This window comes from Solea senegalensis, linkage group LG12 (genome assembly GCF_019176455.1).
Source record: "Solea senegalensis isolate Sse05_10M linkage group LG12, IFAPA_SoseM_1, whole genome shotgun sequence".
NCBI classification, from domain to species: Eukaryota; Metazoa; Chordata; class Actinopteri; order Pleuronectiformes; family Soleidae; genus Solea; species Solea senegalensis.
The window spans coordinates 24,411,921-24,425,277 of record NC_058032.1 but is presented as its reverse complement, the minus strand read 5'-3'; the positions used below and the strand labels follow the sequence as shown (position 1 = coordinate 24,425,277).

General features: G+C 39.5%; 1 protein-coding gene across 1 annotated transcript in view; it reads left to right on the top strand.

Annotated features, from left to right (window-relative positions):
- The window catches only part of fat2 (FAT atypical cadherin 2), an 84,393-nt gene extending 72,388 nt beyond the window's left edge, over positions 1–12,005 (top strand). Inside the window, exons 23-26 of the mRNA XM_044040945.1 lie at positions 913–1,070; positions 8,810–9,266; positions 11,528–11,681; positions 11,978–12,005. Coding sequence (XP_043896880.1) covers positions 913–1,070; positions 8,810–9,266; positions 11,528–11,681; positions 11,978–12,005 — 797 coding nt within the window. The remainder of the gene's footprint in view (positions 1–912; positions 1,071–8,809; positions 9,267–11,527; positions 11,682–11,977) is intronic.
- The last annotated feature ends 1,352 nt before the right edge of the window (positions 12,006–13,357 follow it).

Genomic DNA, 13,357 nt, shown 5'->3' with positions numbered 1-13,357 from the left:
CTTATTGAAGCTAAGTTTAGAAAACTGTACTTAAAAAAAAATATATATATATTCTCCAGTGTCAATAAATTATTTATGAGTTAGAGTTATAGTGCACATTTTCTGAAGATTTTAAAACTAAAACTCGAGTGTGTGTCTGGATGAATTTAATTTAATTCTAATTGGTTGGAGAAAGTAGAACCAGCCACAGACTGTAAATAAATAATGTACACGTTATGTGGGGCTTGAAAGTCAAACCAATGTGGAAGTGTATGAAACCTGTAGTCTCTTGAATGGCCATCAGGTGGCGAAAATGTGTCTGTTTCTCACTTGATATAGATGTAAGGATGGTGCTGGATAAAGTCAAGGCTTCAGAACAGTTTACAAAGCAGTGGATGTTCATAACTTTCATGGACTGAATTTCTAGACGCAGCCCGGGCGTTGAGGGAGTCCGGTTTAGTGGGCTCAGGATTGGGTCTCTGCTTTTTGCAGATGATGTGGTCCTGTTTGCTTCATCGGGCTGTGATCTTCAACTCTCGCTGGAACAGTTTTCAGCAAACCGAAACCGGAGAAAACCCACGCACATATGGGGAGAACATTCAAACTCCATGCAGACAGGTCCTTCTTCAGACCGGGTCCAGAACCCAGGTCTTCTTGCTACAAAGGCAAGAGAGCTAACCAATACACCAACCACATGACCTCCTTTGAGCATATACAAGGTTCGTCTTGTTGACCTAAAGAAATAAGAGAGTTTGAAGGTTCTGAGTTTCCTCTGATGAATTTCTATGGGCAGCTAATGGCCAAAAGAACCCTTGAAATTTGGTTCAAATTGGGTGCTCAGGACAGGTCAAGAGCTGGGGTTCCCCTGAGCAAGGCACCCAATCCCCCATTGCTCCCACTGCTCCTTTACCCATTTTGTGTCTGTTGTTTCAGAGTCGGCCGTGAGATTCGACGGAAAGTCCTACCTGAAGTACCTTCACGGGATGGACGAGGACGACCAGGTTTTCAAACTGTCCCTGAGGTTCAAGACTTTCCAGGAGCAGGGCCTTATCGTGTCCTCCAACAGCACCAAAGACTGGGGCATCTTACAGGTATTTATCTCTCTCTCTCCCTCTGAGCCAAATTACAAATTCATTGTATTCATTCAAATTCAGCCTTTTTGACGCAACAACTTTGGATATAATTCCATAATTTGACATGTAATGATTACGTGAGACCTCAGTGTCGGTGTGTGAATTAGCTGTGACACATGGGATACAATAATAAAATTTGATTTCATTTAACTTTAATTTGCATCTTAAATGACTGGTGGTAGCATAATCTAGCTTGTAAATAAGCAAAGTACTTTAATGCTTGTATTTTGTGTTTATTGTCAAAATGTGTAACTGTTACACACACTGTACTTTTACCCAAAAAGTACTGTTTTGATAACACTTCACTTTGCAGAATAGTTATATGGTAAAATCACACATTTCCTGCAACTAACTGTTATTTTTATAACCGAATAGTGTGTTGATTATTTTATCGATTTATGTCTCAGTTGTTTGGTCCATGAAATGTCACAAAATGTTGTTAACAAACCACAATAATTCAGATTTACTGTTTTAAGACACCAGAAAATATTCATTGATTAATAATCAAGTAATTGTTGCACCCCTGGGAGATTAATTTACCAAAAAAAAAAATATATATATATATTTCAAGGTAATGTCCAGATTATTCTTAGCTAATGTACAAACCTGTTGGCAGCACATGTCCAAGTGGACAAAATAGTTGGAGTACCTCTGAGCAAGGCAGTCAGGGTTAAATGCAGAGAGGAATTTCTTACAGGAATTAATATTAAGTACATTTTCAGCTTCTCACTTTAGGGGCCGTCACATCTTGTCCTTGTCTCCTCTTCTCTTACACTAACTGTTTCTGAGTTCATCAAGTCAACATCGATTGTGTTTCTGACTGTGCTTTGTTCTCACGCCTCATTGTGTGCGTGTAAACGGCAACTGCCTTCATTCAAATCCAGTCCAAGGACGACGCAGTAAAGAAACAGCAGCATGTCGTTCATGTTTTTGTTCATGTGACACGAAAAAAAAGGGGAAGTCTTTGTCAATTAGTCTGAAAATGTCACAACAGCTCAACAGAGACAAGATTCCACCAGTGTGTGACGTCCAAGGACAAACCCGAGACATCACCGCGTTCGTGCGGTCCTCGTTTTCTCTGTTTCCTCTCGAATGTCACCACGGCAACAAAGAGCAGCGCTCGTGTACAGTGGGGAGGAAATTTAATCGTTATTCAAATCCATATTTTTGCCTCATTTACAGGAAGTGTAAATATTTACCGTGCTCCCCTCAGAGCTGACAGTTCATTCATTTATTTATTTATTCATTTATTTATTTATTTATTTATTTATGTTGCTGCTGCTGATTAAAGATTAAATCTGCTCCCTAATTTTTCAGACACCATTAATGTTATGTTGTTACAGTGAGAGTGATAACATCTGAGAGCCGATTTGATCTCACAAGGGAAAACTAAATGTTTCACTCTCAGGTTGGTAAATACTCGGGGATGCGAGCGCTGACTGTCTCAAACTTGTGGCTCGAGGGCCATATGCAGCCCCCCAATCAATTCCATGTGGCCCAACACAGTTATTTCTTTGTAATATATTCATTTTGTATCATAGAAATGCTTTTATTAGGAATTATAAATCGGTCCACATCAACACAGAGGCTTCATTTAATTTATTTTTTAATCAGTTTAGATTTTTGCATCTAGTGCGAGCTACGTGACCCGAAAGTTGCGTAAAAAGCTAAGTAAAGTTAGAAAGCTATTCACAGATTGGAACTTCTGCGATCAATAGCATTTAAAAACTTCACGAGTGGTGAAGTATCATGTAGAGCTGAGCAGTAAAGTTCACAGAGAGTTTGACGACACTGCGCGGTAATATGGTGAAGTTATTGAATATTTTTTAACATCTTTTTTCGGGCGTTGCACTTTGTAGACGCTCCCTGGTCTCCCTGATGAATGCACGTAGCGATCGCCGTAGTTTCTCCAGCTCCACAGACGACTCTAAATAGTTGAAAACAAGGCTGTAGCTTGTTGTCGTTTGTCCAGTGTCCAAAACCTTTGACTGTCTCTTACTTTGTCTCCAACCTGAGCTCTCTCTCTTGTTCTAATCCTGTCCCTGTGGTGAAATTTGACATTAAATGGCGCCGATCAGACGACGTTAGCTGACGTCTTCTGGGCGAAACTGCAGACGTGTTCTGGGTCATGTGACAGTGAGAGTGTGTGTGTCTGTGTGTTAGCTTTTCCTTTTTAGTCTTTGTTTTTCAAATCCCGCTCCTGCTTCTCTCTCTCTCGCCAAATGCCGCAGATGATCACATGATTGAGCGTATCAGACAGTGCCTCTGCTTTATCTCTGTGTGGCACATTGCGCGCGTCACACGTATGGCTGAACATCAGAGCCGCGGCTAAACTCACATCCCGCTCACGCTTCGAGTTCCACAGTGGGATTACGGAGTCGTCAACGCGTGTGCGTCTCGTTTATTATTCCCAGCTTAATCAGATCATCAGTGCCCTTTTAACTCGAGTATCGACCGCTGACTGTGAACGCAGCACGTGAGCCGCGCGGGGGTGATGCGGTTGGTGTTTTGGAGGGAAAACAGATTTGGAAACGTGCCAATCTGGTGTTTTACTTTTCTGCAAACAGTGGAAAACTTTGCATTAGGGATTAAATTTAACCCTTTGTGCTCACTAATGTGCAACCTTTGGTGAATTGCCGTGAGAATTATGGGTTGGAATCAGTACTGGTATTGAAATGTGAAAGTTACATTAGAATACTACAAAATCCAAGTATTTACAAAATGTAATATATTACAAAGAAAACATACAGAAATAACTGTGGTGGGCCACAGGGAATCGATTGGGGGGCTGCATATGGCCCTCGAGCCACAAGTTTGAAACCAATGCTCTAGGTCCTTCGGAGAGTCATGATAATTGTGCAGAAGTCACAAAATAGTTCATAAAAGCGAACTTTGAACTGTGACGTATTGAAAAATTTCACAAATTTAACTAACTAACTTTTGTCCCTTTTGCTCTGGTGTGTTTATGAATTTGGTGAAAATTAAGGAAAATATCTTTTATTAATCAGTTCTAAGACACTATATTGCACATTCTTAACATTTTAACATAGCAATGGGGGAAAAAACAGTTATTGTTATTTTCGTTAGGTTTTTAGTCCATAAAACGCAGGAAAAAATGTTTAAAACTTTATGTGCACCTCTGTAGAATGGGTAAATCATTCATAAGAAATGTGACTTTTTTGCAGAAACACAATCCCGGAGATTGAATTGCTCGAGCAGGAACTCTCATAGAGCGAGAAACTTGTGTTTATTTTTTGAATCGTCACGGGAAACTGAAACCACGTTACAGCGTAATCAATCGTCGTATTCTTTTGTGTGACATGAATAATTCTCTAAACAGAGAACGCTTCCCCAGGTGGGTTCTTCTCATTTGCGCGACAATTGCGTGTGTGTGCACTCGTGCAGAATATAACTCGTAAAACTTTAGAAGTAGCGCTCAGGCGTTTCCAAGGTTCCCCCTCCTGGGTGTTTGGATCTCAAGTCTGAGATCTGATTCGTCGTGAGCAGGAATGGCTTCAAAAGGAATTTCCAAACGTGGTCATCTGAGAAGCTCCCTCGCCTGTTTTCCTGTGATGACTTCAGAGGAAGCGCCTGAAGATACAAGACACCATAAGAAGGTTTCTTCCCCCGGAGGACACGAGCTGCCGAGCGTCTCATAAAACCATCAAATCTGATCAGGATTCTCCATCAAGACTGTTTGTATTGATATCAGGAGTCGAGAGAGGGACGTGGATCTGTGGACGACAGCGTCCCTTATTCTGTCTCTCTGTGAGACACGACGGGTCTCGAGTACCAGACCCGACCTGGAACCCACAGGAAGTCCAGTTGTTTAGTGCAGTATTTATATATAATAAATACTGCACTAAACAGTATATATAACAACACTAAACTTATATATAATAATATGGCATAAAGAAATCTCTGAAATGACAATAAAATACAACATATATATACAGAAAAATACTACACAATCGCAGTACTTGATTGTGAATTTGCAGAAAAATACAGTATTTATACAGGAATATGTATATATATACATATATATGCATACATTAATATAATAATAGTATAATTAATAATATGGCATAAAGAAATCTCTGAAATGACAATAAAATACAATATTTATACAGGAAAATACTGTACGACTGAAAATAATAATTGCAGTACTATGTGGTGTTATTGTGAAGTTACAGTAAAATGCAGTGTTTATACATGAAAATACTACAAAATCACAGTAGTACATGGTTGTGGTTACAGTTTTGTGGTTTTATGGTGAAGTTACAGTAAAATTGAGTATTTATACAGGGCAATACTACACAATTGTAGCAATATATGGCTTTTGATGTACAGAAAATACATCAAAAGCACACCAATATGTGGTTATGAAGTTATTATAATAAAAATAATAATAATAATAGATTTTATTTATATTGCACTTTACATACAACAAATCTCAAAGTTACAGTAAAATACAGTATTTATACAGGAAAATATGGTAAAACCTGATTATACTGATTAGTAACTAGTAACTGGCTACTAGTTAAATTACAAGATTATCATAGATTCTGTAATGTTACAGTTGGTCATTGAATCATTTAACGTTGTTCAATGTGACATGTATTACAATGATTTCTCCGAATTAATATTGTTTATCGTTAAATTAGCATTTTTCCTGTATAAACACCACATATTTAACCATATATCACAGTTATTTTGGATGTTATTGATCCCAAAAGTGGGAAAATGATTGCATTATTAATATAAAACATAGAAGACGTGAGCTAAAAGCAACATGTTAGAGAGGAACATGTCACAATAACATAAATAATGTATGTGAGGACGTTCACCACAGCTTCTACAGGGGATAAGGGATTTATTAAAAATGGAACGCGACCAAAATCAACCGCGATGAATTTGTAAGTGACTCCAGGCTTTTCTCAGAGCGCCTGAAAATATCACAGTGTGTTGCTGTGTGTGTGTTTGTGTCCGTGCACAAACTGGAGTTCTGACCCCGGCTGTGCTGAAGCTCCTCCTCCCGATTTATGGAATCACGAGGCACCGAAGCTGCGGCGCTTCCGTTTCCCCGTGGACTTTGATTTGACACAAAGCCGCGGCTCCATCAGCTGATACTGTAAAAACCCTGGCCCGCGCTATCTGCATTCAAATATCCGAGGCGCGAGATACGAGAAGTTTGCACCAAGTCGTGCAAAATAGATGAAAAGACAAGCGACGGGCGCCTCAGATGTCTCCAGGTTTTCACTTGTTCTCCTGCCAGCGCCGTGATGAGCCTCAGCCCTTCTCCTCTCCTCTCCTGAGGGCCCTCACTGACGCATGTGAGGAATTCTTCCATGTCCAAAATGAATCATTCTGCTGCGTTTGTTTGCTTTTATTTCTTCTTCTTCTTCTTCTTCACCCCCATGGCCCCAGCGACAGGAAACCAGAGGAAGAAGCTCTGACAGAGACAGAACGCTGAGCCACGTATTCATGAGCGTGACATCAGGCAAAATGGAACGAGACATAAAAGCTTTGCAGCAGTGGGAGCGATAATCAATCAATAATGCATCGCCGCGGCCTCTGACGTGTCCGAGCGGAATCTTTCCTTCTGTGAATTAAACATATGAGGAGTTACATAAAGAAAACAGCAGAAGAAGAAGAAGAAGAAGCTGCTGGCTTGTTCGTTTGTGAAAACGCTGAGCGTGCAGAAAGAGGCCTGTGTGTGTGTGTGTGTGTGTGCACGGGAAACATCAGCAACATGGGACCAACACAGCGACTAAAACACAGCTGCCTCTTCCTCACGTTTGCACTCTTCACAGGCTGAATGTACAACATTCACCGAATAAAATCTAAGCCAGATTATGTGTACGCACTTTTAAGAACATTAAAACAGCAGTTAAACAGCTTTGTCTCACCAAAAACGGAAAGTCCATAGAGAAAATCAGCGTTTTAAGCCCCTGAGGACACAAACTGGTCTACTGCTGCCCCGTGTGGTCACTTTGTGTCACTGAGGTAAATCCGAAGGAGGGATTTCAAACACCGAAGTCACAAAATAACTCAGTTGTGTTGTTTTGTCATTCAGTGATGGAGGCACAACTCCTGTGTGCTGTGATGTTAAAATCATTGATTTTCTCTATGGAGTGAAACTTCAGTTTCTACTATGAACACGCAAACGTACTCTGAAGATGCTCGCATGGTACAGATTTAAATAAGTGAGCCTTCTATTGAATGTTTTAACTTCAATAAACCCTTAAATGTCCCCACTGAAAAGTTTTCATTCACTTCAGCGTGATCGATGAGACCGGGGGTGAGTTGTAATGTCACGACAAACAAACACCAAATATCATTCATGATGATAAAATAACAAATGCACTTTAAATGTCAGTGGATTTCAACGGACGACGACGACGACAAATAAAAGTTTGATGACGGAAAATGTCAAACGGAGCAGAAGTTCCCGTTCCTGTTGGTTTTGATTTTTTTATTTTTAATTGGTCATTTGAGGAGGGGAAGGGAAAAAAATGTCACGGCTATGTTTAATTCAATAAAACATATCAGTCAGCGCTCATCTTCCCCGAGGCTACGTCAATTTATTCAGAAATAATCCGATTTTTTATTTATTTTTATTTTTTTTACCTCCCGTGTTTTGACTTGGATTTCCAAAAACAACATTTCCTGAGAGATTGATGTGGAAAAAATTGACGGAATACAAATTTGTTTTAAAGGGACATTTATGGACGTCCAATAAAAAAGAGCAGTCGCGGTACACCAAGTATATATAGATTTATAGATATAAAAATATAAATATATTATCAACTATCCTCCACAGTTTTGTTTTCTAAGGAACTTTCTTAAGAAGAAATTTAAGCAAAAACCTTGTTCTGGTTAAGTTTCTCTCACTAAAAAAAACCTTGATTAAGACAAATTACCCAAAACTAAGACTTTTCACGTCCTCCCACCGTCTTACAAGGTCAGTCTGATTAAAACAACAACAACAAAGGACTAAACAAATCATTTACATGAGGTGAGAGTCAGATTAATCTTGAGCTTACTGATAAGAGTAAACTTATCTTTTTATCGAACAAGACTTGAGATTCTGAGTCTTTCAAGGGCTTATGGTAATATTTAATCATTAATCTTAAAGTTTCTTCTACTAAATTAAAAGTTTTTATCCTCTTGCCTTAAAGTGAGGGTCTCAAACTCTAATGAGCTGGAAAAAGTCCAACTGTTCAGTAAGGGTGGGCTATGAAAAGGTTATCTCATGCTAGCGACTATCTAGATATCTATCCGTCATAATTCAAGCAAATTATCTATCCATTATCCATCTGAAATTCAACCTAATGAGCAAGCTAGCTACTATCTACCTAGCTATATATACTAGCTAGCTACCTAGCTATCTACTATCTATCAATGCTAGATAGCTACTATCTATCTTTCACACTAATTATCTACCTGTACTAGCTAGCTGCTATCTAATTTCAAAATAAAAGCGTATTTATTGATATAGAACAATGTAAAATGAAACTTTGCATTAAAAATCATACAGAAATAACTCAGTATAACTTGATAACAAATGGTGGTCCTCATGAAATCCACTTGAGGGCCACATGTGGGCCACGAGCCGGGAGTTTGGGCCCTCTGCCTTAAAGAATTGGTGCATCGTTAACCTCTGACCCGTGTTTTGTCTGTTTTTCCGTCCTCAGCTGACGAGTGGTGAGCTTCTCTTCAGGTTCAGCTGTGGAGACGCCGCCCCGGGTTCACTGCTGGTCAGATCTGACCCAGTCTCAGACGGTCGGTGGCACAGCGTCCTGCTGGAGGTCAACACCACGGCCATGAGGCTGACTCTGGACCGGCACCGCCCAGCCTCCGCCACCCTGACCGAGCCGTGCCGCCTGACACGCTCCCACGGTGCGTTGCTCTTCGCCTCACTCATCGCTCATGGCTCCACGCCAGACGTCCCAGGGCAGCCGCCCAATTTCAGCGGCTGCCTGGAGGATCTGGAACTCAACGGGGAGCCAATCAGAGTGGGCGACACGGCGGAGTGGGCGGGGTCAGAGGGCAGAAGGGTGTTCGGGGTGTACCAGTGCTGCAGCCGGACCGGAGCCTGCGACAAGAACCCATGTCAGAATGGAGGCCTTTGTGAGGAGGACAGCACTGGAGGTAAATAAAAACAACTATCAATTGATCTGTCAATCTATCGATCTGTCTGTCTGTCTGTTTGGGCTGCTAGCTATCTAGCTAGGTAAAATCCAAGCTAATTATCTAGCTAGTTAGCTACATCTATCTACAGTATCTGTCTAAATATTTATCTATCCATCAAGTTAATTATTCATCGATTCTAGCTTGCTACTTTATATCAGCTATCTATGCTAGCTAGCTACAATTTTCTGTCTATGCTAGCTAGTTAGCTACTATCTATTCATGCTAGATAGCTACTATCTATTCATGCCAGATAGCAACTATCTATATATCTACACTAGCTTGCTTTTATTGATCTATATTGATCCCCTATATTTATTGAACTATGATCTAACTAGCTATCAATTGTTAGCTAAATATATATCTAGTTAGCTAGCGTCTGTCTAAAGTTATAACATTAATGCTACAGTACATTCATGTTTAGGCTCACCTAGCTTTCTTGACAAAAACAACAAAACTATCAGACCTGACTTAGGGAGCGTTTGTACGTATACAGCAGCAGAGCAGGGGTGAGTGGAGACATATTGTGGCTTCACGGCCACATGATGTTGATATTTGAGTGGAACAAACAGCTGTTTCCTGTTCATTCAGGTATGTTTGGATAGATGTGCTGTCACACTGATTCAGGAATGAGGCTTTATGCGTGTTTATGTGTGTATTCGTGTGTGTGTGTGTGTGTGTGTGTGTGTGTGTGTATTCATATATATATATGTGTGCGTGTATGTCAAGTTCTTTTGATGTTACTTCCCCTGGGGAAGAAAAACACTGCTTTAGAAATGAATTTTTCTTCTTCTTCTTCTGCTGTGGATTAAACTAATTTTCATTCCACATACTGTTTGACCTCTGTCTCCGTCTGTCCCTGGTCTCCGTGTCTTCCATGTGAATCCTTTGCTCTCTGTCTCATGTCAGTCTGACAGTTTTACTGTGAGCGAGTGAGAAGGACCTGAGACAAAGTGAATAAACTGTGGTGGAGCAGCACATTGTGACCTCTTTAACTGACATCATTAAATATACGCGTGTACAGTTTATGTATGGGCTTTTTAATGAAGACATTAATGAAGACAGATGCTGTAAAGTGGAATGTTGTGGTGGTTTTTTGTGGCCTGGACCAGAAAGCTGAAGTTCCACAGAGACTTTAACAGCCGTAACTTTCACTCTGTTCTACTGTAATGATAAATAATAGAGAGACATTATTTTGAAGGTTGAAATCCTACATTGTGACACTTTAAGGCACTTGTTTTATTTCTCTCGTCGTCTCTGGATGTTTATGCACAAGAAAAAATCAGAAAATCAATTTTTCTGAATGAATGAAATTCTTTTTTTCTATATAATTTACATGATTTTTTTTCCACAGTTTACCAAATTAATGATATAATGTTTTTAATTAGATACTTTCTTTTTTTCTGAATTTATTTTCAGCTGTTTTTTTATCCACAATTTTTTTTTTGCCAGTTTTTTTAAAATCATAAAAAAATATATATTTATTATTTTTTATTATTTAATTATTTTTTCCTGAAAATTTTTTTTCTGCATTTCTGCAACTATTTATTTTGGCAATTTTTTCCAAATTCATTATGTGATATTCCTTTTTCCCTGAAAAATGTTCCCCTGAAATTTTCTTTCTGCAGTTTTTTTTAAACCTCATGACACAATTTCTTTTTCCCGAAATCTTGTATTTTTCAAACAGTTTCTCCAACTAAATGAAGTGATATTATTATTTTCAGACATCAATTGTAAAACTCAAATACCCACTGTGGTGACCCCTAGAGAGAGAAGCCAAATTAATGCCCAAAATGCCCTGAAATAATTTAGTTTGGTTGTTTCTCTGAAAGAATTTGATTTTTTTTTTAAATTTTCCATGAAAAATTATGTTTTCTTTTCAGAGCTCGAGTAGATGTGATCTTGTCCCAGTTGTTGAGTTAAATCCAGTTTTACTTTTCATTTGCAGATTCTCTGCTCTTTACTAACATCAACATTATTGTTATTTCGGTTTGATGACTTTGTGGGAGAACGTCAGGAAAAAACATTCCAAGCTGTTGTAAAGAAAATGCAATTCATAAAAACCGAGCAGATTTTTCTTCCTTCAACAGAATCCAATATTCTCGTGTCTGTAATCCTTTGACCTGGGCTTTGATTACTTGCAGCCTGGAGTGCAGACTCGCTGTGGTTTTCATCTCGTGCTCTCGTCTCAGACGTGTGCGTGTGATGTCTTTTCTCTGCAGAGCCGCGCTGCAGGTGTGCGGGACTCTTCCACGGCGCCCGCTGCGAGCTCGCCGACAACCCGTGTGCCTCGCAGCCGTGCGCCCACGGCAGGGTGTGCGTGCCCAAGGCTGAAGGTTACATGTGCAACTGCTCTGTGGACAACGCTGACGCACGGTACGCACGCACACACACACAAACACACACACTGTACACCACTGAGCCTCTTCTAAGAGAAAAACTATCTAAATCTAAATCCATGCACTCACAGGTGTTTTATTAGCATTATCAAAAAACAACGCCAAAAAAATCAGTTTCTGCTCAAAAACTGCAAATTATATTGAAAAAGTCTTGTTTTCAGAGAATCGTGGCTGTTGCTAAAGGAGAAAGAAAATGGTGACTTTATAACATCTGCCATTGCAGGAGTCTACGATCTCTTAAAAATATGTTCATGTCTTTATCTCCCCTGTTAGACAGAGTTTTCCAACAAGAAAACTCTAGTTTCTAAACCACTCGCTCTCCCTCACACCAAATCCCATAGAGAAAATCAGTGATTTTACATCACAGAACAGATGAGTTGTTAATCACACTTCTGCCTCCATCGGTAAGTTCAAAATAATCGGTAAATTCAAAACAAATATTCTGGCTTTGAAATCCTTCGTTTGGATTAACTACAGTGACACAAAGTGACCACACGAGGCAGCAGTAGACCAGCAGCTCCTGTGTCCCTGTGACCTAAAACCGTTGATTTCCTCTATGGACTTTGGTGTAGGAGAGTGAGTCACTGAGATAAAAATATGAACATATTCTAAGATATCCTTTTTATTAGGTTTGCCTTAAATGGTTAAAATCCCTCAAAGAAGCTGTGGCCCAAACTAAAGTTTTATAACACATTAACCATCAATCAGATCCTGATAAAGAGAGGTTATAAATGAAACTCCAATAAGGTGAAGGAACAACAAGCGCCTGCATCGCTCGAAGTAAACGCTCACAACCTGAAGAAGAATGAACGCGGCCTTGGATTTGCATGTCTGTGCGATTTGACTGAGAATCAGCTGCTTTTATTCCACTGAGTCACGTCAGATTACCAGGGCATTTGCATATTCAGCAGTTTTATTCATTCACTCGTCCGGTGATAAAGTGGCCGTCAGCGACGTCGTACGAAGGCGTTTTATCACGAGCGGCGGTGTTTGGATTATTATCCTCACGTGTTTGTCACTGTGTCATCACTTTCATGTGTTTATTCTCGTTTAAATACACGTCCACACAAAGTGTCACTTAAGATCATAATAGATTATATATAAATGATAATAAGAACATTCACAGAATATTTTAAAGGATAAACAAAAACAGAAAAACGCTTTTTATAAACAAATGAAGTGTATGTTATTTTACATTTTTGGTTGTTTTCTTCTGATTTTGTTTGTTTGTTATTTTTTTCCAAATGAATGACAGGATTTTTTTTCAAGCTAAAATTCACATTTTTGGTTTTTTCTAAATAAATAATGTGATTTTTTTCACCCCTAAAACACTGTGGGGCGGGCTGGCCTGGGGAGGTTTGGAGACTTTCCAGGGGGGGCGCAAGTTCTGTTTGGCGCAAGTCCTAAGTTTAGCAGGCAGAACTTTTGGTCTCGCTGTGACCAAGACTCATTTAAGTGACGAACCACAACACAATCTACACTGGTGACCCATTCCGTATAAAAGTGATAAGTTTTTGTCTTTTTACTTGGTCCAGCTGCCCAACTCATTTTATACCCTTACGTTTAAGAGAAAACTAACCCAAAAAGTCATAGTATAGTATGTCGTCCAAAATGTGACAAAAACATCATAGTATAGTATGTCGTCCAAAATAT